We start from the raw sequence: 17,646 nt of genomic DNA, 5'->3' as shown, positions 1-17,646 counted from the left end.
CACACACACACACACACACACACACATACATACATAGCATAAAAACAACACATATTTTATTCAATAATTGATTTTCTGCCTGAGAACATCTCCATAGAGAGGTTTTGTCAGATTTGGTTCACTTTTGGAGACTTTAGGTTCTGCACATATAGACTCTCACTGAATGTACAGCCATCCTTACAGTTTTCAGCCCTGTAAACATAAAAAGTGGAAGCTAGAATATTTTTAATATCAAAGGTGAAACACATCTGTTTAATTTCGTTCAGGTGGGTGCTATTCTTCCATGGCCCCTGATTGAAGAAAAAACATTAATATGCAAATACCAAAGTACATGTACAGCTGGAAGGGAAAAGGACTCTCTTGATAGAATGTAGCCAATGTCTCTTTTTTTTTTTTTGACAGAGGAAAGAAATTAATCAAATAGAGAAAAATGAACTTTGTGATTGCATGGATGTACCACCCAAAGGCATGGCAAGCAAATGAAAAATCAACATTGTACCCACTGATAAGGCAAATTAATAAGAAAGTGTGCTATGTCTACCTTCAATGCTGCTGCTTGCGTGAACAAGTTATCTCGGAGCAGACGTAACCTTAGGCTTTGGATCTGTTCCTGTGTTGGCTTTGCTCGAACACTTTGCAGTTGCGTTCATTTATAGTTATGGAAGGTACAGAAACATTACAAAACCGATATACTGTCGTAGTTTGCGAGGTGCATGGCGGTATATGACTTTTACAACATCCTGCATATGTTTGATGGACAAGATGCTACATGGCTTTTTGAAGAGAGATGTGCTTTTACTTTACTAAACATCAGATTTACTTTCATTTGTGCCAGTAAGCATCCACCCGACACACCCTTGCATGTTTTCTAACATTTATATCTTTCAAAAATGGGCAAATCTTGTCAGTTTTAATATTGTATATAGCTACCCGATTATCTGCCTCATCATCAATGCTCTTGTAAAAAAGAAGTGCGCACTTAACTGTATTGAATGTGCACTTGTAGTGTACTTCAAATCTTGTATGCCTATTTTTAAAAACTACTTGCAGATAATATAATATTAATGAATTAAAAAGCCACTTAAGTGCACTTTCATAAATGATTTTAACACACTTTAAAAAGTAATATCAACGTTTTATTTTATTAAAGTACATTTTAAATCATTATGTTTTTAATGAAGGACACTTATTTTGATGTGTTGACTAACATACTAAAGCACATGTAAAGTACTTGATTATATTTTTAACTGTAGCATGTGTTATTCATTATTACACTTAAAGTTAATACATTTTAAATGTACTAAATTGCAATGCGCAAATGTGTAATTACAAACATATTTAAATACATGATGTAAACGATAGAAATAAGATTAAAGTACATTTTAGTTTACCATAAATGCTTGTACATTAACCACATTTAAAAGACAATAGAAGTAATTATGAAATGTCCTACTTAAAGTGGGTCAGAAAGCACTCAACGTTTTGCATTTAATGTAAATTTAAACTATTCATACATTTTATGCAATGAAGTGTTCAAAACCAATACATTTAAGTATATTATTTCCATACAGTACTCTTTTTAAAAGTGTATTAAAGTGTCCTTCTTTTTCACAAGAATGAAGACAACGGTGAATTCACTTTCGTTTCTTCTGAAGTGCTAATGCTCTGCACTTGTTTATCTGTTATTTGACAGGGGTGTTTGACAATGGGCTTGAGACGGACTCTGAGGAGACAGAGAAGAAAGAGATCATGAAAGAAGAAGAAGACGGGTCTGTGGAGGACGACCCGCTTTACTACTCTGACCCAGAGAACGTCGTCTCTAAAGATGGAGATCACTCGAGGAATGGTGAGCTCAAAGATAACCTGAGAAAACATGTATCTGGCTGAAACTCAATTGGAAATCACGGTAACTTTAGATTAGGAAACACATTTTCACTATACTATTAACTCAGAGTTTTGCCTCAATGAACTCCTAATTTGCTGCTTTTTGTAAGGTAGTTGTTGTAGTGGTAGTTATGTTTAGATATGGTGTCGGGTTAAGAGATCTAGATTAATATGTGCTTTATAAGTACTAATAAACAAGCGATATGCTAGTAATATGCATGTTAATAACAACCTGGTCTCATAAAAATACGTACCTCTGTGTATTTTTCTGCAACACCGTTTTTACGTACCTTACTGCACATTTCGCCGCAGTTTCAAAGAGAAATGTCCACTGAGTGGCGCTAAAACACGGGTTCAATACGTGAACCCTGGTACGTTTTTATAACGTTGATATAGGTACGTATTGCTATGTTTTTATTATGTTGCTTCTGGTATATATTGCGGCATTACGAATTCAAATATCCGCGTACTGTCACTAAAAGTAAATGCTCTATCGTGTTGGAAATATGCCCTACACCAAACCCAACCCTAAACCTACCCGCTAGTGTTAACAAATGCAAAACTGATATAAAAACGCATTTGTTGATGCAACCGTGCCATTTGAACTTCCTTATATGCAGATTTGAACCATTTTGTCGAACCGTAGTTACACGGGATTCGAACCAGAGCTCCTCGCCTCTCAAGTACGTCTCCTCGTACTCCGTGAGCTACCGAACAAACCTACCATTGATGAAAACCCATTGATATGAAGCTGGATATGTGCGATGCTAACGTTCAAAAGCATCAGTTTTCAAATCTCCCAGCATATTAATATTGTTTTGAAGTCATTACATGATATTCTTCAAGTAATTGTGCGAAAATTGCACTTTATTAATCGAAACTGTAAATTTGTGTGAAAAGGAATAAAAGGTGACGGAGTTTTACTGCCTCTAGTGTTAATTTATTTTGGAAACTGTAGTGATAAGTACTTATTGGTACGTATTTCGCGTCTCGCTAAAAAGTGCCCCCAGGTACATTTATGCCATGAGACCAGGTAGGTTAATAAACAACTAGTTAAGAGTGAATCGGGTTCCCTAATCTAAAGTGATACCGAAATCACAATACACATACAATTCCTCATTTTTAATCACATGTCTGGGCTTGTTTTAGTACACAAACAAACACTTCTGTTCTGTAATCCTATAGAGGGACGCATATTTTCTATTGTATTTCACAATGCTCTATAAATGTTAGAAATATCAGACCTTTTCTAGAACTCACAATCACCCTTTAGCTCAAAGCAGTGTTTGGTTTTGTGCTGAAATTGAATTTGAATATGAAAGAGAAGAAATATGGCATTTTGAGGGAAGACCTACTGTATATGTTACTAACAGGGTTACTGGTCATAGTAAATAACAACAGAGTTGATGGTATTTGCTGCAGGCCTCCACCATCAAACTCAGGCTAATAGCATCAGCTCTTTGAACTGAAATTCAATTACAGGCGTTTCTGCCGGCCACACCTCACCATCACAACGGGATAATTCAGAGCCCCCCCAGCCATTTGAAATTCACTCCGCGTCCTAACGTTATGCTTTTCTATTTGTAAACGATGAATCTTCTCTTTGAAATGCCTGTCTCGGTATCCCCGACGTCCAAAAAGTTTGCGACGGCAAAGGTGAAGTGCGTAAACTACCTGCTTTGCCTGCGAGCGTGCAATCTTCAAAAGAGCAATCACTTGCGCTTTTTTGTTCCAAATTGGTGGAATGATGTGTGCCGGTTTGCTTTTGTTCTTGTTGAATAGCAAGAGGGGCAATTCTTTTTCATTTGACCTATTAAGTTTTGAAGGGCAGTGGCGAAAAACATTTTTGAATATTTGAATATTTATTGTTTTTCTTTATGTTTTTTTTCTCCCTCACTTGATCACATAATTGCCTTTTGAATCTCTGAACCGTATAATGGAAATGTCAAGAATAAAAGTATAGATCATGACACCTATACCTGATGAAAATGAGTTTATGATTTCCTCAGCGGGGTCATTTCGAGCCGCTCTCAGGACTGTAGGATTGCTTATTAATTACTCAGCCATGAATAAATAAATATGTTTCAGTTTTCCAGTTGAGGTTTATTACCTATATGATAAGTCATGTACTAGAATAGGTAATCTGCGAACCGTATAATGAAAATGTCAAAAATAACAGAATAGATAATGGCATCTAGATGAGTTATGATTTCATATTTATAATTACATTAGTAGTGGCAGTAAAGGTGTAAACATTTTGAATTGGATGATTAGGGTAAATTGTACTTATTTTGTCTTCTGGGAAACATGTGAGTATTTATGTAGCTTCTGGAGTCCAGTACTAAATGAAAAGATATGATAAACAAAATGAGAAGAATTTACACATCATCATCCTGTTCAAAAGTTTACATCCCCCGGCTCTTAATGAATTGTGTTGCCTTCTTGAGCATCAGTAAATGTTTCCATCTTTGTAATAGCTGTGTATGAGTCCCTCAATTGTCCTCAGTGTGAAAAGATGGATCTCAAAATCATACAGTCACTTTTGGAAAGGGTTCAAATATGCAGAAGATGCTGGAAAACCAAAGAATGTGCAGGAGCTGGGGTATTTTTCTGAAGAACAGCAGGCAGTTAAACTGCTCAGGACCAACAAGGGACTCATGAACAACTATCACAAAATATAAAAACAGTCGTGGATCATCCAGGAAATGACACACAGTATTAAGATTCAAGGGTATGTAAACTTTTGAACGGGGTCATTTTTATAAATTCAGTTATTATTTTGTCGTGTGGATTATATGTAAACATCTGTTATGTGAAATAGCTTATTCAGGACAGTACTAAATAAAAAAATAACATGCAATTTTCATGAGCCCTCTTATTTTGTTTCAATTATTAACATTATGCACATTCTGCAAGGGGTATGTAAACTTATGAGCACAACTGTATATTTTATTTCTCTTTGTATTTTTATATCAGTATGGTACACGATTATCCTTTTTAAATCAAAGTGATAAACAAGTTAGGTCAAAAGTAATCTAAAAGTAATCCAAAAGTAGTCTGATTATATTACCTAAAATGTGTAATGTAATGGATTACTTTACTAACTACAATTTTTGTCATGTAATTTGGAATCAGTAATGGATTACAATTTATAAGTAGTCCACTCGTCAGTTTCTCAAAATTTATCTGAATACATGTAACCATCTGGTTTGAACATGCACCAGCTTTTAAGTGGTATTTTGGCTGTCTTGTTCCTTCAAGAAGGTTTAATACTTGGCTCTGTCCCTGTTTTTATTCAGCTCGAGTTTTAAGGTCATACGGTTTTATCCATTCTAGTCGCTAGCAAGGAATTTCCTGTCTGCAGAGGACATGGACTGATTCCCTGTGTGTGTGTGTGAAGTTGTGTGAGGATCTGAGTGTGAGGAGTGTGAGGGTTGTGTGAGGATATTGAACATTTCCAATAAGTTTCGTCACAGGGCTTAACAAAGGCAGTGGGTCGGTGATCAAGGTGGGTCCAGGGACTTGCTCTCTGTCTCTTTTTCATTCTCTCCAAAAGAAACGAGCATAAAATCCCACAGCAGACACTTGAAAGAATCCAAAATGAGAAACCGCACATTGGAATAAGGGTTTTAATTGAAAGAAAATGAACAGATGCTGCCGCTGCGACTGGCACGGTTCGGTTTACTGACTGTGCTACAGTTTAGCCGTTTGTACCGCAAAACCCTTAAGCTTTGATGTCTTTATACAGGTGAAATGGGTGGAAGTTTAAAGGTGGAGCAACAAGACAGTGACGGACAAGAAGAGAGAGTCCAACCAAGCCCATTGACAACAGAGGAATGGGACGGCCCAAGTAAGACAGCCGTCCAATCACGTCTCAACAGTCTTAGCATATCTTACATTGGTAACACTTTATTTGGATAGTCCACTTCAGACATTATACTAACTATAAGTAACTTTACAACTACATAGCAGTCATTAGAGTATTAATATACTGTCTGCTTAACAGTGTTGGGGAAAGATACATTTAAAAACAACAATATTGCGTTAGTCCATAAAAAGTAACTAATAGCGTTATTTAGTTACTTTTTATTGAAAGTAATGCATTACGTTACTTTTGCGTTACTTTTTGTCACCTGGGCTGGGCTTGCTTATTTGTTTTTTAATAACAAAAAACCCAAAAGTTATATTTTTGACAACTGTACGTTTCACTTTCACACTAAAAGAGAAATTAATACGTTTCAGTCTGAAGAAAGTGCCTCTGCACTTATTCCAAATTTCTCACATCATGGGGACAGGAGAGATGTTAGCGAATAAATGGGAAAACAAAGTAACTTGCACTACTTATTTGAAAAAAAAAAAAAAAGTCAGATATTTCATTGTAAATTTAAAAGTGATGTTTCTTTGCTGGTTACTTAAGTAATCTGATTATGTAAACGTGCGTTATTTATAATGCGTTAACCCCAACACAGCTGCTTAATATCTGCTAACACTTTATTTTGATGCTCCCCAACACATATTCTACTGACTGTAAATAACTTTGCAAGTAGCCTACATGTCAACTTATTCTACTAACTCTAACCTAAGAGTCTACTAATACTCTTATGAGAGTTAGTTGATATGTAGTTGCAAAGTTACATATAGTATTATGTCGAAAATGGACTATCTAAATAAAGTTGTAATACAATGCAACATAGATAAATGTTGACAAAAAAACACAGCTTTTATATGCCACAACTGCAAAGCGTAAGACAGAGTAAAGTGAGCCTGAAAGGTGCAGCTGGATGATGTACTGTAATAAGCCTTGTCCTCTTTAAAAGCATGAAATCTGATAACGTAATAATGGCATTTTGGGAGGCGTTTATCTTGCGTTTCACACTAGATTTACACAATACAGTCACTAGTGCCAAACTGAGCTGACTTGTCTCCTATCTTTATATCTGATCACGGGTCTTTGTAATCAGTTATTGATGGTGAGATATCACAGCACACTGATATTCTCTGTCTCTGGATTTCTCTTTCTCTCCCTCCAGTCGTCTGAATAAACACGATTAGTTCGGTTACAGACTCATTCGAACAATAATGAGGCACAGTGTTTTCTTATCTGATCAGGAAACAGTGTTTTTGTCTTCTCTGAACGGTTCGAGTCTCACTATGCCAAGCCAATAGACACAGAATATCTGGAATTGGTGTTTTTTTTGTGTCATATCTGGGATCTGACACCTATTTTGTGGATGCTTCACCTCATACGCCTCTAAAACAATCTGTGCATACTGTAAACTGCCATTTGAAAGTCTCTTATGCTCACCAAGGCTGCAAAAAACACAGTAAAAACATTATTAGAGTTTAAAATAACTGTTTTCTATTTGAATCTATTTTAAAAAGTAATTTATTTCTGTGATCAAAGCTGAATTTTCAGCATCATTACTCCAGTCTTCAGTGTCACATGATCCTTCAGAAATCAGTATAATATGCTGATTTGCTGCTCAAGAAATATGATTATTATCAATGTTGAAAACAGTTGTGCTGCTTCATATTTTAGTGAAAACTATAATAAAGTTCTTTGATGAATAGAAAGTTCAACATTTATTGGAAATAGAAATCTTTACTGTCACTTTTGATCAATTTAATGCATCCCCGCTGAATAAAAAGTATTAGTTTCTTTAAAAAAAATCTTACTTGAAACTTTTGAATGAAAGTGAATGTTTCAGGAGAAATAAAGCGTAATAACATTTGTTAATAACAGTGGTATCACTGTAAAAATGTGAAACATAAAGTAGCGATGCAGTTTTTGTTTAATCATTGAAAAGAGGAGGCAGATATGCTAGCTGTTTGAATGCATTTCACTTTTAAATTCATAGAGGAGAGAGTCTTGCTTGCTACAGTTGCACAATAATCTTATTTGCATATTAATTTACCCCAGTGCATCTTAATAGGAGACCATTACTGTAGTAACGCGTTTTCAACGCACATCGCACTCAATCTGTATTGCAAGCAAGTGCCGTGACACAACAAAACAAAGGGTGCTTGCACACTACTTGAGCGTTTCACGAGCAGGAATATGTTCGAATCATTTGAATGTAGTTATACAGCAATTTGTATTCCACAAGCACAGATAGACCTGCCTGATTGATTTTGAATGGGTTGTTTTGTTGATTTTAGTGGGAGTGACGTAGTTTCATCGTGTCACACCACACTCTTTTTCTTTTATGTTTTGTGACCCTCATAACCTGCCGGATCTGTCACTGGTCCTTGTTCCTGGACCTCATCATTTACGAATTAAAACATTGCCTGGAACGACTTCCAACATCTCAAATTGAATTAGCATCTGCAGTTATAACTTCCCTATGAATATTGCAGCGGAAACGGCAATGATTGTCAAAAAAAGAGTGCGAGATGTTCGTGAGGAGCCAGATTCTGTCCGAGGCCCCTCAGAAGAAGGCAGGATGGAGTGAGGGATTTTAATGAAAGTGTAGTGGATTAGAGAAATCCCTGGAACAATATGAAATCATTACAGCCGCAGTCGACATCAAAGTCTCACTGATTGAGCCCCCTAAAGCCTTTTCACACAGGGAGCGGGAACGCAGCGGAGAACATGCAAACCAGAGCCGAGAGCGGCTGGCCACTGCGCTCGCATCCAACCGAGAGAGAGAGACGGATTCCAGACTTCTGACATTTAGACAGAGGATCATGGGAAATTAACCGAATTCATTATCCCAGTGGCCTCCTTGTTTTCAGATCGGTTAGGCAGATATTCTCAACCCTGAGTTCAGTACAAAACAAACTGTATGTTTTATAAGCATACGTGGCAGCTTTTGTCATCCCTCAAACAAGCATAAATCACAGTAATGCACTTACAATGAAGACATTTCACCCGATACAGCCACAGACGTCAACATTATACATGTTAGCATGAGACTAGAGGGATAAAATGACTTACTTACCTTGTCTGTGTAAAGATAGACTCAGTTTTTCAGCTCCTGTCATGAACACTCAATACATTTTTCTGTTTACTCGCCATAGCAATAACAGTAAATTATGCATAACCAACGAACCCTAAACTAAACCCCAACCCTATATTAAGGACATGTTGTTAATTAATATTACCCGGTACTTAAATACACACTGTAACAAAGGCACCATAAAAGAAAGCAACCTGAATTTCTAATAAAAATATTGAGCTAAAAAACAAACAAACTAATAAAATAAGATAAAATAAAAAAGAAACGTGCAAGAATTGTTCACAATAAGAAGATGCATTTAGAAAATAGTTGTCTAAATCATTATTTTAGCATTGTGTTACTGTTCAAATTTCTTCTGTGCTCTGTACAAAAAAAATTATAATTTTGGTTTAGCTTAAAAAAAGTTGAATTGAAACTAAAAATGTGCTTTAATAGAAAGAAAATGATTGGTTTAGAAACTCAACATATTATTTTACCTTAATCGTCAACATTAATTATATAAGTTAATTTGACAAAAGAAAAAAAAGTTGTGAGAACAAATTATGAAAATATTTTTCACAGTGTATGTGGAACAAAGGCACATTAAAATAAAGTGTTACAAATGCTACTTAAACGCAACCTTAAACCCCGCCTCTTTTCTTCAATTGGCTGCAAGTTTGCATTCAGATCTGCTTCCATCCAATCAACGACCTGTTTAGAATTAAGCCCCGCCCTACAATTTTATTTTTCGTTTATCAGTTTACTCATAGGAAAAGATCAGTTGCTACTTCTGCTACTTCTGTTTCATTGTGACTTTATACAAAACAAAATTTGCCCGTTTGTTTTTTAAAACTATCAAAAAAAGAGTCAAAATTGTTTTCTGAGGTAACCTAGAAATGGACAAACAGAAATAACTCACTTAAAGCAGCACTATGTAACTTTGTCTGTGTTCAAAATTAGCAAAATGTATATAATGAGCGAGTACATCATGAATTCATCTTCCAAACCGCGTTTTAGTCTTATTCCGAATCACTACGGTACACTTATAATAAGTACTTATATTCGGACTATTGTAGCCTGGTCGGCTCGTCACCGCTGCGGAGGAACACATACCTGCGTGAATCGCCATAGACATAAATTAGAGAAGTAGCTCCGGTTGGAATGTTCTTCCGCGGGATGTGTGCAGTTCTGTTTATTAACCGCTAGAGCGCCAAAAGTTACATAGTGCTGCTTTAAAAGTTACACGTGACCTTTCTGGAAACTTCTTCCCTGTTAGACAGCATTTGGTTCAAAAACCGTCCCGAGCCGCGAGATCTGTGACTGTGTGACAAAAGTTTCTGTGCTCCTCTTGACCCTCCTCAGACGGACACAATGTGGCTCATTCATACGCCTGTCCCTCCTTACGCCTGCAGGAGGGGTGTGGGGGAGGGGGCTGTCAGCCGAATTCAAATACCACGTAATAATAATAATAATATAAATAAAGACATTGATAAAAGGGCTAATCTACACAAAACAAAACAGCGTGTTCCTCCCTGATTGTGTGGGTTGTTGCGGTATTCAATTAGGCCATTTTCACTGGCATATTAATCATTTTTTCAACAAACAAGCCGGCGTTAATTAAAGCGGAGCGTGAGGATAAAGACGTGTCGCTGGATCATCACTCCATTTATCAGCTGCGCGCACACCCCCCCCCACCGTTTAGCAAGTCCCGCGCAGCGCTGCGAGGGGAATTTCAATGCTCTCTGGTTGGGAGCTGGTTTTTGGAGGGGAGGAGGTGGATTTTGCAAGTTTCAAATACGGAGACTGTCAGTGTGAAGCCCTCTGCCCTTCATCGCTGGGAGATGAATTTATTCGTCAGTTTTTATTCCATCTGAAAAAAAGAGCCCGGAGAGTAAATCGCTTTAACCCGAAATGCGCGCGAGAGGAAGTTGAAACTCTGTGCTTCTCTTTTAAGGGCCTCGACGGGGAAGAGAGTCAGATAAATACCTTTGAATGGGGTTTAATATGATGAATGAATGGATGGTTGGCTGAAATCTGTCTGATATTAATGCACATGTTAGCGAGATCTCAAATGCACATGTTGTTCATTACAAAAATTTGCAGAACTTTTGCCATAAGTTCCATAACACCCACATTTATTGATAAATTTAGAGTTAACGACTTACATTTATCTATTGGTCAAATAGTATGTATTACACATTCAGTAGTGCAATCCGTATGAGATTTATACAATATTTTAAACTATTATCATGTATATTGTCACAGTTCATTGTGGAAACTTTTTTAATGGGGTTTAATATGATGAATGATGGATGTTTGGCTGAAATCAGACTGATATTAATGTTGTAATATTGGAGAGATCTCAAATGCACATGTTTGCTACAAACATTTGCAGAACTTTCACTGTAATTTACATAATAACTACATTTATTGTTGAATTTACAGTTACGTTGACATTTATCCATTTACTTTGATCTATTGGTCAAATAATATGGATTACACATTCAGTACACAGTGCAATTTATCTTTCATATACTATATTATAGACATTAAGTTAACACATTTTGTACAATATTATAATCAAAATAATTGTTGTTCTATATTTAGATTTATATATGCATATACTATATTATGGACATTAAATTAATACATTTGATAAAATATTTTAATCAATACCCCCAAAAATGTATTATATATTGCACATATCATTCCCTACAAAAATTTGCTGAATTTTTTACCATAATTTCCATCCTAAAACTTCCATCCCCACCCAAACTTATAGTTATATTCACGGTTACATTTATGCATTTACTTTTATCTATTGGTCAAATAATATGGATTACACAGCACAGTACAATTTATTGATTAATAATAATCCATAAATAAAATTATGGAGACTAAGTGAACACATTTTATACAATATTTTATATATATATATATATAAATATATGTGTGTGTGTGTATCTTATGTTATTTTATATCTTATGTTCCAGACTTATCGGCCACATTCATGAAATGCATCAAGTACAGATATCAATGTGTAAATCACTCGTAAAACAATTTTAAAATATATTGTCGCATTCAGTTAATTTAGACCAAAAACTGACACAAAAATTTGTTCTGCACGCGTTTCATAAACGAGACCCATTACATCGTAAACAGAGAAGAGCTATAGTCTTGAATAAACCGCGTATAACACGTGTGCGTTGTGTGTCCGGGGCAGTCGGCACGTTTGAACCCCACTCATCCATGCAGTGCACTTTGCCTCTGACATCTCAGCCCGCGAAGGACTACATCACACAATCACTCACAATCCCTTTCTTCTCTGGCTGCTTGACTCCAAGCACACTCAAACAGCCTGCTACACCACACTGAGATCTTTCTCATTCTCCCGCGCATTCTCTCTCACCCTTTTCCCATCTCTCTCTCCAGGAACTCGTGGCAGAGAGAGAGGAGAGAAGTCAAAAACTCGCGACAATGTGCCAGAGAAATATCAGAGTGGCTTTTTTTTCACTCCTCACCCAAGCCAAAGATGGGCCGTCTCCAAATCCTGCTGCCCTATCAGACAAATTAAAGTAAATCAAGCATGAAATGAAGCAGGAGAGCCGGGAGATAAGGTCCCTTTAAGTCCCTCACAGATTAGACCACTGAGAGAGAGAGAGAGATGGAAGAGAGGGACAGTGTGGAAGGAGAGAGGTGCAGAAAAGGCCGGTTTGCTGGTTTCTCTGTGGCAGACGGTGCTCTTCCCTCAGTCATTTTTCTGATAATGACTTTTGTTTATTTTAGTGCTACTCCGTTCTGAAGTGCTTTGGAGTGTGACTACATTTTGGAGATGAAGTGTAGTTCATTGCGAGTGTCCTAATGTTCATTTGATGCATTGAAGTGGAACAGTACAAAAAAAATATTTCGAAAGAAAAATCCTTTCTGCAGCATGATGTTGTAGTAGCCTTTAACATGGGTTTTCTCAAACATTGATTGGATTGTAAATTACAAGTCTGTTCTTAGTTTTAAATCAAAATGAACCCTTTGTATTTTCTTAATACACATTGCTGTTGTCATTGTGAATGATCTGTACACTTTAATTTAGAAATAAAAAACGCTTTGTAATCTTTTGTCAGAATGCAATAACTTGCTCCGCCTCTAAAACAACTTTCATTTTTGGTTTACGTCAAAATGATAATATTTCACCCTATCATCTGGTATTTAATGGCCACTTTTCATTCTTGAGGGTTAAAAATGAGTCCCATCCTACTTAATGTTCATGTTGTATATCCCGTTTCACTCAAAAATGGAAATTCTGTTATAATTTGCTCACCCTCATGTGGTGCCGAAATTGTATGTATTCTGTGGAACATAAAAGATGCTATTTTGATGAATGTTGCTAACTAAACAGTTTTGGTTCTCAATGACTGCAACCGTGTTTTTATCCATACAATGGAATTCAATGGGAGCTGAATTGTTTGGTTACCAAGATTCATCAAAATATATTTTTTCATGTTACACAGAAGTAAGATGTTCATATGGGTTTGGAACAGAATCAGAAATTAACTTTTACATTACGGGTATTGATTTCCAGGGGCATTTTTTTTTTACATTTGTAAGGTACATTTTTATAATTACCTTATTAATTGTATCCGTGTTGGCTTTAATGTAAATTACTTCAATTTAACCGTGCAGTTACTTAAATCAATCAGAATACTTTAAACTGTTACCAATAAACAATCTGTTTAAAACTGTATATAAGTTATATTAAAAAAAAACAAAAACAAAAAACAGGAACTCATAGGGCTGCAATATAGTGACCAAATTCATTATTGTTGCAATAGAGATTATTCGATAGAATACATATAAAAACGTTTTGTGTTTGGGGAAACTGCACGTTATATTCGGTCTATAAAGACAAATAATAATAATAATAATAAGTTTTATTTATATAGCACCTTTCCATAGCTCAAGGTCACTTTACATAGTGCTATACAAAACATTTGCACACCCACATACACAATACAAACACATAGGCCACATATAGCCACATTATCCAAAATGCATATAAAAAAGATACGTTTTTAGCTGAGTCTTGAAGGTAGACAAAGATGATATATTATGAAGTGTAAGGGGTAGCGAATTCCATAATTTAGGAGCATTAACACTAAATGACCTACCACCTACAGTGGACAGCCGAAAACGAGGAATGGACAAAAGACCAAGCTCAGATGATCTGAGGGACCGGGCAGGAGAGTAGGAGTACAGTAGGTCAGACAGATATGGAGGCGCAAGACCATTTTTAATGCCTTAAACGTTAGAAGTAATATCTTAAAGTGAATACGTGATGCCACAGGTAGCCAGTGAAGATCATGCAGTAAAGGAGTAATGTGAGCAGAACGCCTGGTGGAGCTGAGAACTCTTGCTGCTGAGTTTTGAACATACTGTAACCTTGCAATAAGTTTTTTAGGCAGACCAAGAAATAGAGCATTGCAATAATCCAGACGTGATGTGATTAATGCATGAATTAAGATTTCAGCATCAGCTAGAGTTAGAGAAGATCGAAGACGTGCAATATTACGAAGATGGAAAAAAGAGGTTTTAACAACAGAAGAAATATGAGAGGCAAAAGATAGAGATGAGTCAAATAAGACACCAAGATTTCGGACAGATGAAGAAGGCTTAAAATGAACCCCGTCAATTTCAAAGGACAGGTCCATCCTTTTGACTGAGGTAGCAGAGCCAATCATCAATATTTCAGTTTTGTTATTATTTAGTTTAAGGAAATTCAAGGACATCCAATGCTTGATATCCCTGATGCATGCAGTAAGTGAGTCAGGCAGTGATGACCTATCAGAGCTGGTGGTTAGGTAAATTTGAATGTCATCAGCATAGCAATGAAATTGAAGTCCATGCATGCGTATGATGTCACCAAGTGGATATATATAAATGATAAACAGAAGTGGACCAAGAATTGAACCTTGAGGAACACCCTGTGAAACTGGAGCAGTGGCAGATTTATACCCTTGTATTGTGATATACTATTTTCTATCGCTGATGTATGAAATGAGCCAGGAAAGAGCTGAACCAGTGATACCGATATCAGAAATGCGAGAGATTAGTATTTAATGGCAGACTGTGTCAAATGCAGAGCTTAGATCGAGAAGAATCAAGATGTTTATCATTTAAGTAAGATCTCAGTTGTGAAGCCACAACTTTTTCAAGAATTTTACTTAAGAATGGTAAATTTGAGATTGGTCTATAATTGTTCATGTCTAGATGGTCAAGAACCAGTTTTTTAAGAATGGGGGTCACCGCAGCCATTTTTAATTCTGCTGGAATAATTGTTAATCATATGTGCTATGAAAGGTTCAACCTCAGGAACACACATCTTAAGCAAAACAGTAGGTGTATGATCAGTCTGGCAGGATGTAGAATTTGACTTCACAATTAGATCACTTATGGCAGCAGAAGTAGTGAGAGTAAAAGCAGAAAGAGAGAGATTTTATGATAAGTGAGCATTTTTTTCACAGGTGATGTAGAAATTGGAAAACTAAAACTGAAGTTTAGCAAAATCAGTTCCACTAACAAGAATATTATATAAGCCAGATGTACATATAAAATCTAATATATGACCCCTGGAGTGAGTAGCAAAAGTTACATGTTGAGTTAGACTGAAACAGTCCAGAACAGACATCAATTCGTTGCATTGTACAGTGTTTTCATGTATATTAAAATCACCAAGAAAAATTACAGATGAATAACTAGCACAGACAAGAGTAAGTAACTCACTAATCTCAGAGAAAAAATCTGAATGAAATTTTGGAGGTCGATAAATTAAGATTACAGCCATTGCTGTTTTGCCAGTAATTTTCAATGCAAGATATTCAAAAGATGCAACGTCATGGAACTCAATATTAGATATTTTGATACTCTCACGACAAACTACAGCCAACCCTCCACCTCTACGATGGAGACGAGGTTGAGAGAAATAGATGTACCCAGGTGGTGTTAAGAGGTTTAAATTGAAAAAGTCATTGGGCACCTGCCAGGTTTCCGTCAAAAGTAGCATGTCCAGGTTTGCGTCAATGATAATGTCATTTAGCACAGATGCTTTATCAGTTAAAGAGCGAGTGTTCAATAGCGCACATCGCATATCTGAAGATGCAATATTGCAGTTTCCAAGGACGGGATCAAAGCGTAATGGTCTCAGATTTCCAAAGTTGATTACACGATTTTCCTGTTGTGTTATACTAGAAGCACGGGTGTTGGTACAGATAACCATGTCCATGACGTTAATCTAGTCTAGCGCAAGTTATGCAAAAACTCATATAGAGAGAGAGAGAGAGAGAGAGACAGCAACAAATCAGCATATCAGAATGATTTCTGAAGGATCATGATCACAGAAATAAATTACATTTTACAATATATTCATATAGAAAACACTTATTTTAAATTGTAATAATATTTCAAAATATTACTGATTTTACTTTATTTTTATCAAACAATTGCAGCCTTGGTGAACCGAAGAGACTCTTCTCAAAAACATAAAAAATCGTACCGTCTCCAAAGGTTTCAACTGTATTGTACTTGGACGAAACTCTTTTTTTTTTTTAACATAATATCAAAAACAAGTAAAAAACATGCTGAGCTGCCGTTTGGGTCATAACTTAAATTTTTTTGTCTTCTAAGGGGAGCTGAAAATGATTGGTGAAGGAGGAGAGAGAAGGATTTGTTCTTGTCAGGCACTTCTGCTGGGCACCACATGGGGACCTTTCCCTGGGAAGATTGAGGCGGCCACAGGAGGAAGTGACAAGGTGGGTTCACTTATTTGTTATGAGGGTGAATTCAAAAGGTACATTCGGGCAAAATGTGAACACGATAACCTGATTTCCCTAGGACGTTTCTGTCTAATGAATTCATAATTCTGAGTTGTGAAACAATATATAGGTGACAAATTTCTTTTTCACTTACCCAGTCTGGAAGCTTTTTTAATGCTATTTTGATGCTTGCAACAAAAATGAACAGAAAATAAGATATGCTTGTCTCTGATTGTTTATATGACAATGATAAAAAACAGAAAAATCCAGAATTGATAACTATGACATTGGTGTGTCATTCGTTCATTTCTAAATACAGTCATTATGACGTGACTTAACATATGTACCCTTGTGGTTTAGCCAGGTCAACATAATGTTTTATTTTGTATACAGTCTTAGTGAATTAGCGGGTCATTACAGTAAGGCATAGAGAGCGGACAGACCGATTGAGAGGAGAGCAAGGGACAGAAGTGAAATCATTTGAACGTTTTTTGTGTCCATTTTTGTGTTTGGAGGCCTTGGAGAAGGCGGTGTTGTGTTTTGGAGAGTACGAGAGGGAGCGCGAGTGTGTGTGTCACGGGTAATCTGTGCCCCTGGCAGGTTTACTCTGTGAAGCGGACTGGTATCGCAGGCCCATTGTTGTTGCTCCTGTCAGAGCGGGGAGAGGCCGATGGAGGCCTGTGCTGGCCTGATAAGGGGAAAGAGGATTCAGCGGAGAGAGAGAGAGAGCGAGACAGGCAGAAAGAGAAAGAAATTACTCAAGGACTTTGTCTTTTTCATGAAGTATTCCCACACAGTCAGATCCGCGCAAACCTCTCTCTCTTTCTGACGCTTCATTCATATGATGCGATTTAAATGTTTCCTTTCTCTTTGGAGTGTTACAAGCTCTTGGTGCATAAAGAAGATCTGTAAAGTTGCAAAGACTAAAGTCTCAAATCCAAAGAGATATTCTTTATAAAAGTTAAGAGTTAACCACACCTACCTAAAACGGCTCGTTCTAACACGCCCCCACATGTCTACGT

The 17,646-nt window shown here is 36.6% G+C and overlaps 1 protein-coding gene across 2 annotated transcripts in view; it reads left to right on the top strand.

Annotated features, from left to right (window-relative positions):
- LOC107668719 (zinc finger protein ZFPM2-like) overlaps positions 1 to 17,646 on the top strand; it is a 52,991-nt gene that overhangs the window by 11,636 nt on the left and 23,709 nt on the right. For both annotated transcript variants that reach the window (XM_016460693.1, XM_016460692.1), the window contains exons 2-4: positions 1,694 to 1,846; positions 5,633 to 5,734; positions 16,497 to 16,621. In XM_016460693.1, coding sequence (XP_016316179.1) covers positions 1,750 to 1,846; positions 5,633 to 5,734; positions 16,497 to 16,621 — 324 coding nt within the window. In that variant the 5' untranslated portion in view covers positions 1,694 to 1,749. The remainder of the gene's footprint in view (positions 1 to 1,693; positions 1,847 to 5,632; positions 5,735 to 16,496; positions 16,622 to 17,646) is intronic.

The sequence above is a fragment of the Sinocyclocheilus anshuiensis genome, unplaced genomic scaffold (genome assembly GCF_001515605.1).
Source record: "Sinocyclocheilus anshuiensis isolate Anshui unplaced genomic scaffold, SAMN03320099.WGS_v1.1 scaffold108, whole genome shotgun sequence".
NCBI classification, from domain to species: domain Eukaryota; kingdom Metazoa; phylum Chordata; class Actinopteri; order Cypriniformes; family Cyprinidae; genus Sinocyclocheilus; species Sinocyclocheilus anshuiensis.
This window is presented reverse-complemented; position numbering and strand designations above follow the sequence as displayed.